The sequence below is a fragment of the Mastigoproctus giganteus genome, chromosome 14 (genome assembly GCF_048544385.1).
Source record: "Mastigoproctus giganteus isolate SK-2022 chromosome 14, ASM4854438v1, whole genome shotgun sequence".
In the NCBI taxonomy this organism is placed as follows: Eukaryota; Metazoa; Arthropoda; class Arachnida; order Uropygi; family Thelyphonidae; genus Mastigoproctus; species Mastigoproctus giganteus.
The window spans coordinates 2,701,248-2,717,331 of record NC_143588.1 but is presented as its reverse complement, the minus strand read 5'-3'; the positions used below and the strand labels follow the sequence as shown (position 1 = coordinate 2,717,331).

Genomic DNA, 16,084 nt, shown 5'->3' with positions numbered 1-16,084 from the left:
TGCCAAAATTGTTTGAGCAGTTCATTTTTTTTCTTTATGATGTCACTTACCTGCATCTTCCCGATTTTGAATTTTGCAGCGAGATTGCGACCACTATTTTTTTTGCCGATCATACGCATTAATGAGTTCGACTTTATCTTTTAAAGTTAAATGTTTACAAGAAGACATTGTGCACTTCACACGACACTGAACAAAACTGAAAACTGAAAAGACGAAAGGCCAACCATATTGCACGTGCCTTAAAATTCTTGAAAAAGGGTTTAGAACCACGATGTAAACCTTGATAAAATTCAGAGAATCGGAAATAGAAAATAAACACACAATTGAGGCAATACGTGGAAGAAAAGTTCCTAGAAAAAGGGCGGTGAGCTCGCCTGCTGTCCGTTATGAGGAGATCAAATTAAGTGCTAATCTAAACGAAACAGTGCAGATTGCCTGTCCGCGTCCGTTACGGAGAATGTCCGCTAGACAGAAGATGAAAACACGTTAAAACCAATGGAGGTGAGTTGGGGAATTTGAAAATGTCCATTGTAGAGAGATGTCCATTAACAAGAGGTGTCCGTTAGGAGAAGTTTCACTGTATATATACAGTGAATTAGAATTCTCCAACTCACCTCCATTGGTTTTAACGTGTTTGCAGCTTCTGTCTAGCGGACATTCTCTGTAACGGGCGCGGACAAGCAATCTGCACTGTTTCGTTTAGATTAGCACTTAATTTGATCTCCCCACAACGGACTGTGGGAGAGCTCACGGTCCTTTTCTAGGAACGTTTTTCCCATGTATTGCCTCAATCCTGTGCTTATTTTCTATTTCCGATTCTCTGAATTTTATCAAGGTTTACGTCGCTGTTCTAAACCCTTTTTCAAGAATTTTAAGGCACTTGTAAAACTTCTGATGAATTCAGTGTGTGCAGATGGGGGGGGGGGGATTTTGTCGGCCTTTCGTCTTTTCAGTGTCGTGTGAAGTGCACAATGTCTTCTCGTAAACATTTAACTTTAAAAGATAAAGTCCAACTCATTAATGAGTATGATCGGCAAAAAAATAATGTTAGCAATCTCGCTGCAAAATTCAAAATCGGGAAGACGCAGGTAAGCGACATCCTAAAGAAAAAAAATGAACTGCTCAAACAATTTTGGCAACACGGAAATGATCAGGTTCAAAAATCATTCCCGAAAACCGTTGGACTTCAAATTGACAATGTTACGTATGAGTGGTTTTGTCGCGAACGTGCTAAAACAATTCCCATTAATGGGCTTATTATTAGGGAAAAGGCTTCGGAGGTTGCGAAATCTATGGGAGTAAATGAGTTCAAAGCTTCTGTGGGATGGCTAGACAAGTTCAAACCTCGGCATAAAATTTCTTGGAAAACCGTAAGTGGTGAAGGTGGATCTGTTGATACTGGGGTTGTAACAGAGTTGACCATCAAATTGGAAGATTTATGTCGTGATTTTGAAGCTAAGGATATTTACAACTGTGACGAAACAGGGTTGTTTTTTTAAAGCTCTTCCTGAAAAAACAATGAGTCTAAAAAACGAAAAGTGCCAGGACGGAAAAATTTCTAAGGAACGCTTGACTGCACAATTGTGTACAAATATGCTGGGAGACTTTGAACAACCACTTGTTATGGGAAAACCACAAAATCCTCGTTGTTTCAAGGGCATAAAGTTGAATCTTTTGAATGTTGACTGGAAGTCTAATAAAAAAGCGTGGATGACACGAGATATCATGAGCGAATGGATAAGTCACTTTAACCAAAACATGATTCGTCAACACAGAAAAATTATTCTTCTCATGGATAATTCTGCATCTCACCCACACATTGAATTGTCCAACATTCAAATCGTTTTTCTGCCACCAAACACATCTGCAGAGCGTCAGCCCTTGGATCAAGGGATAATAAAAAATTTTAAACTTCACTACAGAAAACGTGTTTTAAGACATCTCATTGCAAACATGAACGATGTAAAATGTGCGAGTGACCTTGCAAAGAAAATCAGCATCCTAGATGCGATTCAATGGATTTCCTCTTCAGTAAACGCAATTAGAAAACAAACTGTCGTGAACTGTTTTGTACAGTCTGGCTTCTCAAACGCAAAAATTGAAGTTGTGAACAGCAATGTGGAGCACCAAGAAGAACAAGAACTTCAACATCTATTGATAATGTACGATACTTCAGCTACAAGTGACCCTGGCTAAAATATCAACGACATTATCATCGATATTTTTCAAGAAGTTCCTCATGAGGATAAAGAAATGGAAGGAGGTCATTCTGTCGAAGAACATATTAACGACGAACCACCAATGAAAATAGAAGAAGCGCTCATACGAATCAATCGTTTAAAAATGTTTTTCGCCGCTGAAGAAGATACTGAAGGACTTTCGATGGTTTCTTCACTCCAAACAAATGTTGAAAACAAAATTATCAGCCAGAAGAAGGTGCAGAAGAAAATAAGTGATTACTGTATGTATTTTTCTTAAGATAAAGTCATAATATGCATAGCACAATTGTATGTATATTATTTACAAAAATATTGTTCAAAATCTGTATATTTTAATTTAATTTTACATTAAAAGTTTAACGATTTTGTTTTCTTTCTTTTTTTTTCCCCCTCAGACTTCTTGTTAGCGGACACCTCTCTAACGGACACATTTTCGTTCCCCATGGCTGTCCGTTAAAGGGAAGTTTCACTGTACATATAAATTTCTGTTGACACACACGAGCAATTCTAATTGTTAATGCACATGAAATTGTCTAGTATTGTACAGTGAGAAGAAGCAGTAGTTGTAGATGGTGTTATTTTTTGTTACTTATTAAAAAAAAAAAAAACAGCAGTTTTATTATTTTCTTCATTTCAGCCCCACCATATTGTGATGTCACGTGGCATCGCCCAGTAATGTGCACCCGAGGAGAGAGGGAAAAAACAGTGGGTGGTGCCTTTACCAGCATATCACTTCCTTTCTTTGCATCTTTCTTGCCTTGGTCCATGTATTAACAAGTTTCAACTGTAGCTCACAAGAGGTATACTTTTTTTTTTTTTTTTAATGAAACTCCAAACACGAGACGTATTCAAACCTATAGTACTTAGTACCGTGCTTGGGCTGGAGGTTGAGAAGACGAGAGAAGATATTTATTGACATTAGACTTGAACTTCTGTAGACTGTAATTTTCAGGAAATATGTATGAAGGAAGGTTGTTCCATAAAATGACAGTTAGATGAATAAACAAGGAAGCTGAAAAGTTGGTTCTGTGAGTTTGAAGTTAGACAATAAATGGATGTTAGCTGGTGGCGGCACGTGTACGGACTGTTTTCAAAGAGAGAGGGAATTATAGAAGCCAATTCAGAAGGATAATACAAGTGGAAATATCTGTAGAAAAGGCATACAGCAGAAACAGTACGTCTATGCGACAGCAAGTGGAGAGACTGTTAGAGATGAGTCATTAATTTACCTAACTGCCCTCTTCTGAATGGAATCTAGAATCTCCGATAGAAGTTTTAGGGAATGCCCCAGATGTGGATACAAAATTCCACGGTAGGTTGGCTTTGCGATTTTAACTGAGTGAACAGCTGTTTGGAAGAAAAGTAATACAGAGTGAAAGAAAAAACAGTTTTTTAGATGCAGAGGAAGCAATATTTGTAATGTGCTTGTGCCAAGAGACATTAGAAGTCAGTGTAATTCCCAAAAGGCGCCTCCATAGCCAGGTAGGAAGGAGCAGCAGTGCATAGCACACGCTTCTTGATTAGAGCAGGTTTCGAGCCAGTCACCACCAAATACGGAGGATGCGGAAAGGACAGGGAATGACCACCACATATCCCGGAGCAATATGGCCTTAGTTGCTAATGCTCCTAAAAACCAAATAAGAAACAAACAATTCCCAAAAGAGATATATCAACTTGCCTAGAAATTGGAGTGTCACCAAAGATAAGCACAGGAGCACAAGAATCCTTTTTGCGAGATATAAGACAAGACTGACGTTTAGAAGGATTGACATCAACAAAGTTGTCTTTCCACCACTGGAGAATTAAATTGAGATCAGCATTTAAGAAATTGGTAACGGATATTCGAGAAGTTGAAGCTGATTGAGCAGGGCAAGGTTTCTCAAAATAGGAAGTGGAATGCAATGTGATTAGGATTTCCAGTCAATGGAAGAAGGTCACTTGATATTTTAAGGAGTCCTTATGTGGTGTAATGTAATAACTAGATCGTACGTATAGCTTAGCTTAATTTTCAGCACTCACCTCATAGTAATCCGCTTAGCTGGTGGAGGGTTTTATCACATATATAGTGGTTATAGGATTCTAATACTTTACAGGGATTATGGGTTTTAAAATTAAGTTATGGGCTGTAGAAAAATTTTTAAGAAAGGAAAGTGCACCTTCCATGGTTGCCTAATAAAATTAAATTAAGAGAAAGAAAAAAGAAAAAAGGGAAATATATAAGCTAATAATCGCACACGAGCGACTTTCGAGTTTCCTCGTCTTCAGTTAGCTATAGTGGAGGGGGGGAAGAGAGCGCGCTTGTCTTATATACGGGTTGGGTTCCCGAAATGCATTTCAGTGCACGTGGAAACTTGATACGTGCTAAATTCCAAATGGGGGAGAAATTGGCGGGAATCTTTTTGTTTAACACGTTGAGTGATGTATGGCGCTTAAACCATTCAATAACGAGGGCTTCGTTTTCAAGGATTTTGTAGCTAGAATTTAATTTAATTACTGTGATGGCTGAATCGATGAGTGGGTTGTGATTTTGAGATTGGACGTGTTGTGTTAGTTCTGTGCTTGCTGAGTTAGTTTTGAAGCTATTAAAGTGGTAGTACGCACGCGTGTTCGCGATTTTTGATGTCCCGAATTTTGCTGTTGTACTACCTATGTAACATGCTTGGCAATCTGATTGGCCAATCAGAAAAAGTATATAAGACAAGCGCGCTCTCTTCCCCCCCTCCACTATAGCTAACTGAAGACGAGGAAACTCGAAAGTCGCTCGTGTGCGATTATTAGCTTATATATTTCCCTTTTTTCTTTTTTCTTTCTCTTAATTTAATTTTATTAGGCAACCATGGAAGGTGCACTTTCCTTTCTTAAAAATTTTTCTACAGCCCATAACTTAATTTTAAAACCCATAATCCCTGTAAAGTATTAGAATCCTATAACCACTATATATGTGATAAAACCCTCCACCAGCTAAGCGGATTACTATGAGGTGAGTGCTGAAAATTAAGCTAAGCTATATGTACGATCTGGAAGAAGGTCATTAACATACAAGAGGAAAAGTGTAGGGGAAAGAACTGAACATTTGGGGACACCAGCATTAGTGGAGAGGTTAGAAGGCAGAGAGCCATCTACCATCACCCTCAGTGAGCGATCAGAGAGAAAACTGGATAACCAATTACGAAAAACAGTTGGCAAACCATAAGATGGAAGCTTGTTTAGAAGATCTTTATGCCAAACACAATCAAAAGCCTTTGAGATCATCCAGAGCAACTGCTTGTGTTTAATTGAACTTTTCCAATGAATTTGTCCAGTAACATAGGCCAGAATATCACCATGGATCAGCAATGACAGAATCCATACTGGCGATCGTTGTTCAGACAGAAGGTTTCTAGGTAGTTTAAGGGTTGGTGGTTAATCGATTTCTCCATTACTTTAGAAAGAGTAGAAGTAATTGCAATGGGGCAATAATTGGATGGGGGGGGGGGGAATTTCTCACCCTTAGCGTTAGCATTAGTAGAGTCATATGATGCAAGAAAGCAAGCTTATGAAGCACCAGCCAAAGGGAAAAAAAAAAAAAAAAAAAACCCCTTCCACTTCACCCCTCCGTTTGTTTGAAATAGCTGTCCAGCTGAGTCTTAAATTAATTTAGGCTATCAACTTCCACAACAAGGGATGGAAGTCTGTTCCACCAATCAACTACCTGCTGGCTAAAAGGCAAATGTTCGCACATCTATCCTACATCTGTCCTTCCTCAATTTGAATTTATGCCCTCTGAGGTGATTATTCGGAATAAGAGGCAGTATTCCATCAGCATTGAGCATTCTCAAACGATTCAAGGCTTTGTGCACCTCTATCAGATCACCTCGCTGGTGCCTAGTCTCCAGACGCTGTAATATGCAAAAGTTAAGCCTTTCTTCGTAAGAGAAACCCTTCTTTCCGTTCACTAACCTTGTTGCCCTTCTCTGCACTCATTCCAGCAGCTCTACATCCTTCGTCAAATGAGGTCTGACCACTGCCTTATACAAGGGAATAATCACCTCCCTATCCTGCTAGAAAAATTCCCATATATCATTGATAAGACACCATGAGCTACTCTTGCAACCCGTCTGCACTGCTCATAGAACTTCATATCTGCCTGCACAATTACCCCCGGTCCTTTTCATTCTCTACCACTGTCAATGTAGTACCACAGAGTTGATACGTTGCACTGGGGTTGCTGTTTCCCATATGTGGTACTTTACATTTGTCAATGTTAAACTTCATTTGCCACCTCTCAGCCCATCTGCTCAACCTTTCCAGATCCTGTTGCAGCAGCATAGTGTCAGTAGTGTCCTTAACAACCCTGGCAATCTTTGTACAATCTGCAAACGTGGACATTAAGCTTGATATACCATCATCAATATTATTTATAAATACAGAAAATAACAATGGACCCAACACTGAACCCTGACTGACTCCACTAATAACATTAGTCCACGATGAGCAGTGTCCATTAATTACCACTCAGACTTCTGCCACTCAACCATCCCTTTATCCATAGCAGCAATTTGCCTCCAATGCCACACTGCTCCAATTTGTGCAGCAGTCTTCCATGTACAACAGTATCAAAAGCATTTCTAAGATCCAAATATATAATATCAAAGTTATTCACTGCATCCAATTCTTTTGCGACTACATCATAGTATCCAATCAAATTGGTCAGGCAAGACCTTCCCTTAACAAAACCATGCTGTGTCTGAGCTATAACTGAATTCTTGTCAAGACGATCCTGCAGTGCTTCTTTAACCAGTGCTTCCATTAATTTTCCTGGAACAGAAGTTAAACTCACAGGTCTATAATTACTTGTGTCAGCCTTTGATCCTCTGTGAATTGGGGTTACATTTACACATCTCCAGTCTGTGGGTACCTCCCCTGAGTCCAAGGAAGCTCTCATAATTATGGCTAACGGATTGCATACTTCCTTTGCTGCCTCCTTTAATATAACTGGATAGATTCCATCCATCCCAGGTGCCTTTCTTGTATTTATCTTCAACAATTTCTCCTCCACTTCACTCTCAATTATTACAAGATCATCTAGCTCACTGCCAGTATTTACTTCATCTATGGCATTCCCCTTCCTGAATAACTCCTCATGTGTGAATGTAGATGCAAAATATTGATTTAGTTTGTTAGCTACCTGAGCAGGATCATCAACAGTTGAACCATCGATATCAAGTGGACCAATCTGATTCATCCCCTTCCTTCTAAAGTTTACATAAGTAAAGAACTCCTTGCTGTTTTTCTTTGCATCCCTTGCCAAAGATTTCTCGTAATCTGCCTTTGCCTGCCTAACCTCTTTAGTAACTTGGTTACAGATCAACTTATATCTATCATAGGCTTCTGTGTCACATGTTAATTTATATGTATCCCATGCATTTTTCTTCTCTGCCATATGTCTCATTAGTTCATCTGACATCCATTTAGGACTGAACCTTGAACAATATTTCCTAGTTGGTATTTAAAGCCCAGTAGCTTCCAAGATGAGTTGTTTGAATGCTTTGAGTTTGCTGTTGGTAACATCATCAGTTGGTCCCACTGTATAGAGATGTAAAGGCGACTATGATGGTCTCAGACCATCGTAGTTGCCTTTTCGAAAGCAATAACCCTTCCCTTTACCCCTGATAGTAGTTACCTCCTTGAGTAAATCCCACTTCAGCACACTGTGATCACTGCCACCTAGCGGTTCCTGTATCTGCAACTTCTTAATGCATGAAGAATCACTACTGATAATCAAATCAAGAGTATTGCTCCCTCTAGTTGCCTCTTGAACATTTTGATTTAGAAAACAATCATCCAATAAATCCCCAAAATGCCTTGCTAGTGTGTGAGTAACCAATCCACAAATTCCAGTCAATATCTGGGAAATTAAAATCTCCCATTATAAGACTGATTTACTGGCCCACTCTATTTCCCTGTACAGTTTCTTATTATACTCATCAGAGTCATTAGGCCTATAGCACACTCCTACTCTCAATTTTGATTTCCCAATGCTTATGTCACACCAAACTGACTCGACACTGCACTGTCCAGCAATGTCGACTGGCTTCACTCCCTTGGATTTTGTGTGTTTCTTAACTAATAGCATAACCCCTCCTCCCTTCCTATCCCGTCTATCCTTTCTGTAGACGTTGTAGTCCCCAAATTCCAGTTCAGCACTGCTTATATCTGTTTGACACCACGTCTCTGATATCCCAACAATATCTGCCTTTGATGTTTTGAGCAATACCTCAAATTCATCAAATTTATTTACCAAACTCCTAGCATTGGTGTACACGCAAGTATACATGCACCTGTTCTTTTTCTTAGCTACCCTAACAGAAACCATGTGTTTACTTGTACTGCAATGACTCCCAGCAGTCTCTGAAATATCCTGCATCTTATTTTCCAGGCTGCTGCTCATTCCAATAGAAGCAGTGTAAGAATCACTTCCACCTCTGCCAGTGGCTACTGGCAATCTATTAGTCCTCAGCAAACATTTTTGCACCCTTTCTATTTAAGTGTATCCCATCCCTGTAGAAGCAGTCTCTCCTGTTAACAAGCACAGACCAGGCTGAAAAAAAAATTCCACCCCTTGAGCCTTGCACAATCTTTCCAGGGCCGAATTGATCGACAGGGCTCTCATCACATACTCCCTCCTATCGTGTCTGGGCAGAATTGCAGACACTTTCAAATTCAACCCTAATTCAGGGCTTTTTTTCAACAGTGACCTGTACTTGTTAAGTAATTCCGCTGGTCTTCTACTCTTAATATCATTAGTGCCAACGTGTACAACTATATCACCTTTTGTACCCTTTTTTAGGTACTAGCTGGATATTAGCAAAATTTCCAAGCAGAAGGAAAAACACCTTTGGAATAAGAAAGTGAAAAAAGGCAGCAAAGAACAGGAGTAAGTTCAGGAGCACAGGTTTTGAAAACAAGTGGAGAAATACCATCAAGACCTGGAGCTTTCTTAGCATCAAGATTCATCAAAATCCTTCTGACATCCTTTTGATGGAAGACCAGAGGAGGCATTGAATGGAGTATGTTGGGAATGATGGGAGGTGTTTACCAACAACATTAATAGATGAGTTGGAAGAAAAATGTGATGCTAGCAGGTCAGCTGAAGTGACAATAGAACCATCTGGTTTTGACAGTGGTGGGAGCAGAGATGGGCAAAAGTTGAGGCAAAGTTGAGGCCAATAGCTTTGGCAAGAGACCAGAATGCTCGGCTACCATTAGGGCAAAAAGCAAGTTTTCTACTCTTAGCCTGTTCAAAATCTACTTCGGACTGATTAATAACAGCTTTACGATTGTTGCGAACTTTGGTGTAGGCAGAATATGAAACTGAAGAATTGGAAACAAGCAAATTATGATATGCAACTTTCTTCTCCTGATGGCCTTAGCACATTTATTGGAAAACCAAGGTTTAGATAAAGGACGAGATATTATAGTGGAGTGTGGAATAAAGGAATCCATTCCTACAAGAATAATTTCACTGACAATCTGAGCAAATGTTGGCACATTATTGCCATGCTAATGCACCTAAAAAATTTGCAAACAAACAATCTGAGCAAATGTTGACATAAGAAGTTTTGAAACAGCAGTCCGACCAAGGAAAAGAAATTTCGCAGGTCATTCCATTTTGCATTCTTGTAATGCCAAACAACATGACGTTCGGAATAACCATCAGATAAAGGCTCCATTGGAGAAGAGACAATCGCCAAGTAGTGATCTAAGGTGCCTAAAGGACCAGTCACTACAACCGTGTACTTAGAAGTGTTGTTTATGATAAAAATATCAAGCGTATTATAAAAATATCAAGGCTGTATGATTAGAATTGTCCAGTATTCTGGTGGGTTAATGAACAATCTGTGCAAGGTCTTTAGCAATTGCAAAAGCCTCATCATCTCGACCAGCTGGGCCAGTGTGACTAGAAAACGGAAGCCAGCTGGAGTTGTGAACATTAAAATCAACAAAGAAAATCACCTCACTGTTACAAAAGTTGGACTGGAGGAAGCCAAAGAGCTCCAAGTGATTAATGCAGTTGGGAGAATGGTAGACAACAGATGAATTTGACACAATGAGGTAGAGAGATTTTAAGCCAGAGAAGATAGAAAGGAGATTCCAAATTACCAGGTCTCTGACGGGGAATATCGAAACAGACATATGCACAAGTACCACCTTTGAAGTAAAAAGGAATCGTCTGGCGAATAATTTTGGCAACTGAGATGAGCAGTAATTGAATCAAACGATAAAGGAGATTCTGTCAGAAATGTACAAGGATGCATTAGTCAAGGGCAGTCACCATCTATACCACGATTTTGAAAAATATCCATTTCCAATGTTGTTCTATCAGTTATTGCGAGGCCAGAAGATTAAATATAGTATCATCCAGATTTCATAAAATATGAATGCATATTTTGCTATATGGTTTGTAATCTTACTAACAAAAAATTATTTTTCATTATACTATATTGACTTATATAAATACATATACAATGCAGCTAACTGCCAAAACCCAAGGTTTGTATTGAATGAGTGCAGAAATGATTTACTTATAATATGAACACACAATGCAATTCTATTTATGCAAATTTCACTAAAAAAAAAAAATTGACCAACAATTTAATTCGGTTCTTCTGCACTTAAATTCACATATATATGTGAATTCCGACAATATATTGTTCAGGTGATTTCTTGAAATGAGTGGAAAAGCTAATGCGATTGCACAGCAGTTAATATGATGTATACAATTTTAACTGTTCTTTATTTTTCTAAGATATTCTCAATCAAATATTGCCAGATCACATATTTACAAAACATTTCAATTAAACATAAAACCATGCTTTTCCACATTAAGCTCATTAAATCCAGTTTTCCATCTTAATTGCATCCATCAGCCTTAATTTAAGTCTTCCCAAGCTCATAATGCCTTTTGGCACAAAGTCTCTCTTTTCACTAATCTTATGTTCTGTAGTCTGTTGATATATATACGTTCTATTTTTTACCCAACTATTTTAGCATTAGCATAGGCATATGATGCAAGAAAGCAAGCTTATGCAGCATCAGCCAAAAAAAAAAAAAAAAAAACCCTTCCACTTCACCCCTCCTTTTGTTCGAAAAATCTGTCCAGCTGAGCGTTAAATTTATTTAAGCTATCAACTTCCACAACAAGGGATGGAAGTCGGTTCCACAAACCAACTACCCGGTTGGCTAAAGACAAATTTCCGCACATCTATCCTACATCTGATTTTCTCCAATTTGAATTTATGCCCTTTCAGGCGATTATTCTGAGCAAGAGGAAGAATCCCATCAGCATTGAGCATGCTCAAACCAATCAAGGCTTTATACACCTCTATCAGATCACCTCGCCGGTGCCTAGTCTCCAGACACTAATTTGCAAAACTTAAGCCTTTCTTCGTAAGAGCAACCCTTTGTTCCATTCACTAATCTTGTTGCCCTTCTCTGTACTCGTTCCAGCAGCTCTACATCCTTCTTGAAATGAGGCCTCCAGACTCAAGTAATCAAGGTGTGGCCTGACCATTGCCTTATACAAGGGAATAATCACCTCCTTATCCATGCTAGAAAAATTCCTGCATATCATTGACAAGACACCATGAGCTACCCTTGCAGCCCGTCTGCACTTCTCAAAGAACTCCATATCTGCCTGCACAATTACCCCCAGGTACTTTTTGTTCTCTACCACTGTCAGTGTAGTACTACAGAGTTTATACTTTGCTCTGGGGTTGCTGTTTCCCATATGTAGTACTTTACATTTGTCAATGTTAAACTTCATTTGCCACCTCTCAGCCCATCTGCTCAACCTTTCCAGATCCTGTTGCACCAGCATAGTGTCAGTAGTGTCCTTAACAACCCTGCCAACCTTTGTATCGTCTGCAAACTTGGACCTTAAGCTTGATATACCATCATCAATATTATTTATAAATACAGAAAACAATAATGGACCCAAAACTGAACCCTGAAGGACTCCACTAATAACATGAGTATAGGACAAGCAGTGTCCATTGATTACCACTCTCGGTCTTCTGCCCCTCAACCACCCCCTTTATCCATAGCAGCAATTTACCTCCAATGACACACTGCTCCGATTTGTGCAGCAGTCTTCCATGTGCAACAGTATCAAAAGCCTTTCTAAGACCAAGTATATAATATCAAAGTTATTCCCTGCATCCAGTTCCTTTGTGACTGCATCATAGTATCCAATCAAACTGGTCAGGCAAGACTGCCCCTTAACAAAACCATGCTGGTCCGAGCTATAACTGAAGTCTTGTCTAAATGATCCTGCAGTGCTTCTTTAACCAGTGCCGCCATTAATTTTCCTGGAACAGAAGTTAAACTCACAGGTCTATAATTACTTGTGTCAACCTTTGATCCTTCTTTGTGAATTGGGGTCACATTTGCACATCTCCAGTCCATGGGTACCTCCCCTGAGTCCAAGGAAGCTCTCATAATTATGGCTAAGGATTTGCTTACTTCCTTTAATATAACTGGATAGATCCCATCCACCCCAGGTGCCTTTCTTGTGTTTATCTTCAACAATTTCTCCTCCACTTTACTCTCAGTTATTACAAGATTATCTAGCTTACTGCCAGAGTTGAATACACCTCTGGCATTCCCCTCGCTGAATAACTGCTCGTGTGTGAATGTCGATGCAAAATATTCATTTAGTTTGTTAGCTACCTGAGCAGAATCATCAACAGTTGAACCATTCATATCAAGTGGACCAATCTGATTCATCCCCTTGCTTCTAGAGTTTACATAAGTAAAGAACTGATATTTTTCTTTGCATCCCTTGCCAAAGATTTCTCATAATCTGCCTTCTGCCTGCCTAACCTCCTTTGTAACTTGGTTACATATCAACTTTATCTATCATAGGCTTCTGTGCCACGTGTTAATTTGTATGTATCCCATGCATTTTTCTTTTTTGCATGTCTCATTAGTTCATCTGACATCCATTTAGGCCTAAACCTTGAACAATATTTATGGGAATCAATTTCACATTATCTCTTACCTAGAACTCCCAACTTTCTTGCAATGATTTCTGAATGATCTTACATAATACATTCATTTCTGGGGTTTTATTTTTTTGTTTTAACCCTGATTTAATATCTGTATGTGAAAATAGGCCTTACAACTTATTTATATTCCCCCAACACCTCTACACGATGTGCAAAATTTTTGTCTATAAGCTTGCTTTCTTGCATCATTTGCCACTACTAATACAGTTTTGGTTTATTTCTTTCCTGTAGTTCTCATTGTACAAAAAAAAAAAAAAAACCTCCAATAAGTATATCAAAAAATGTCTATAGCTTTCTTAATACTCAAAGGATTTTCTGAGCCTGACAAATTAAAAAAAAATAATAATAATAAATAAATAAATAAATAGTGGTAATATTAAACTGTTAAGAAGCAAAATAAGCAGAAAAAAGAAAAATAAAAGTTATCATGTCTGATGCTCCAAAACGCGCAGCGCAGCAGTAAAGGAAGCAGAAGGATATAAATAATGTGTGGCTTGTAACATAAATAAAGTGTCTGTGAAAATGGAAAAGTACACATGGTGCTTGAACTAATAGAAATGTAAGGGATAGTCGAAACTGGAAGTGAAATAGTGGTGAAAAAGTGAAAGAATTTGAAAAACCTAGTGAATTCTTTCACGTTTTCACTACTTCCCTTCCAGTTTCGACTATCCCTTAGTTCAGTTCCCTTACTTCTCTTAGTTCAGGCACCTTGTGTACTCTTCAGTTCCACTTTTACACACTTTATGTTACAAATCACACATTATATATATATTATTTCAATTATTTACCTTTATTTCTCAATTTCCGCTGCATGCGAGATTGAGAACAAAAACGTCTTGCTGGGAATTACTTTTAAAAATCTTAATTCGTCGTTGAGTACTCAAAACATTTCACAAAGCCTTTAAAATAAGAATAATTAATAAAATATATACATCTCGTACACTTAAAATATATATTCACGTGTCAATAATGCTTCCTTTAAGGGGGATACAGAACAGTGATGAATCTATTCGCGCCAATACCTAAACAGCAATATCAAAACGAAGCCGACTGGCACACACACTCTCAGGTATAAGCATGTCTCTATCTGAACATGGAAAAATCACGCTTACCTCGGATGCTGATCTTTTATGAGGACTGGTATCAGATTTCACATCCCCTTGCCCCTTTTCCTTCTCTGAGGACTTTTCTTCGCCACGCTTAGTCATAACATCACCTTTTTTCTCAGCGGAACTCATTATAAAGTGAAGAATACGCAGCGTACCCACCACCTTCTTTGTTCAAATTCGTAGGAATGGCGCGTGTTCGAATATAATACGCGGCTCGCCTAACTACGAAACCGTTTATAATGAATTAATCAACTGAAATATAATTATGACAGGAAATTCCTAGATATATTTTGATGTAATGAAATAATATCAATATTAGATTAGCAAATAAAACAAGCGAATAAAGCAATCATAGTTAAAAAGGAACAATGCCTGGAAGCGAGAGTTAACACAGGCGAACGTTACGTGAGACGAGACTTAGTCAAATGGTTAAAATAAAAAATATTTCAAAAAAAAATAAAAAATATTGGGCTTTTTGTGTAACACTTTGGCTAATTTTCCAACTTAACTAAAAACACATTACATTGCTCCTTATTTCTCCAGCATTGGTGAAAATATTTAAATAGCTAAAACATACACGCAATTGCACCCTCAGTCCAATTCACGGATTCATTGTTGAGTTCATTTATTACTGAATGTACACTGCCTCAGGGGCTAACATCTGATGAGTATATGGGCTTGGCAATTCTAGGGTCCTGAGCTGGATACCATCATTCTTCTCTTTCTTGCCTTCTTGGTGATTCCCTTCTATTTCTGACTCTCTCTCTCTCTCTCTCTCCCTTTTTCTCAGGGTAACATGGGATTTTTTTTGGCTGGTGCAGCCTAAGCCTCAGGCTTCCTTTGCACCATATGGCTAATCATAATAATAATATCGGTGTAGATACACCATAGTTTATCCATAAATTTGAAATACGTATGTAGTGTAAAAGGCATCGTTTAAATTGTATCTCATTATGTGCGTGCCTTCAGAACGAGATAGCTGGTATTGTACTACTTCAAATAGATAACGCTTCCCTAGTAGTGAAGACTACTGTTATTTATTTTCAGAGGATACTACCACCCAGGCGATCTTTTCGAAGCTAGTGGGCTTCATCATCAGTGGGCGGGCTTCGGCAACTGTGATGGCATGTTGCATTACCAGGGTATTTGTCTGCCTACTGATAATGAAGCTTCGAAACGATCGTCTGGGTGGTGGTATCCTCTGAAAATAAATAACAGTAGTCTTCACTAGTAGAGAAGCGTTATTTATTTGAAGTAGTGCAATACCAGCTATCTCGTTGTGAAGGCACCCACAATACGAGATACAATTAAAACGATGCCTTTAACACTACATACGTAGTTCAAATTTATTGGAAAACTATGGTGTATCTACACTGATATTATATTGTTAATTATCAAAACCCATAAGGAATTATGCCTTTTGTATTTAGGCTTCTGATACGTTATTACCAACACCATTTGGTATCTCTCATTTGTTGAAATAACTTCGCAACTGTAATGGCATGTTGCATTACCTGGGTACCTGCCCGCCCACTGATGATAGACGAAGAGTTTTGTAACGGTCGCCAGGGGAGCCGGATAATCACGGAGTTTCCGAGAATAGGTAATAACAGTCTTTTCTACTGGAGAAGCGTTGCCTATTCGAGGAATTTATGAGTTTTTGAGTGGTGTGAGTTGAAGGAGTTACTGTCCCTTTCATTCTTCTTCT

At 38.6% G+C, this 16,084-nt stretch overlaps 1 protein-coding gene across 2 annotated transcripts in view; it reads right to left on the bottom strand.

Annotated features, from left to right (window-relative positions):
* Nucleotides 1-14,759, bottom strand: part of LOC150074952 (uncharacterized) — a 153,761-nt gene extending 139,002 nt beyond the window's left edge. Inside the window, exon 1 of one of the 2 annotated variants that reach the window (XM_090389238.1) lies at nt 14,380-14,759. In XM_090389238.1, the coding sequence (XP_090245364.1) occupies nt 14,380-14,505 (126 nt within the window). In that variant the 5' untranslated portion in view covers nt 14,506-14,759. The remainder of the gene's footprint in view (nt 1-14,379) is intronic. The other variant, XM_090389239.1, reaches the window with a different exon arrangement.
* Between the last annotated feature and the right edge of the window lie 1,325 nt (nt 14,760-16,084).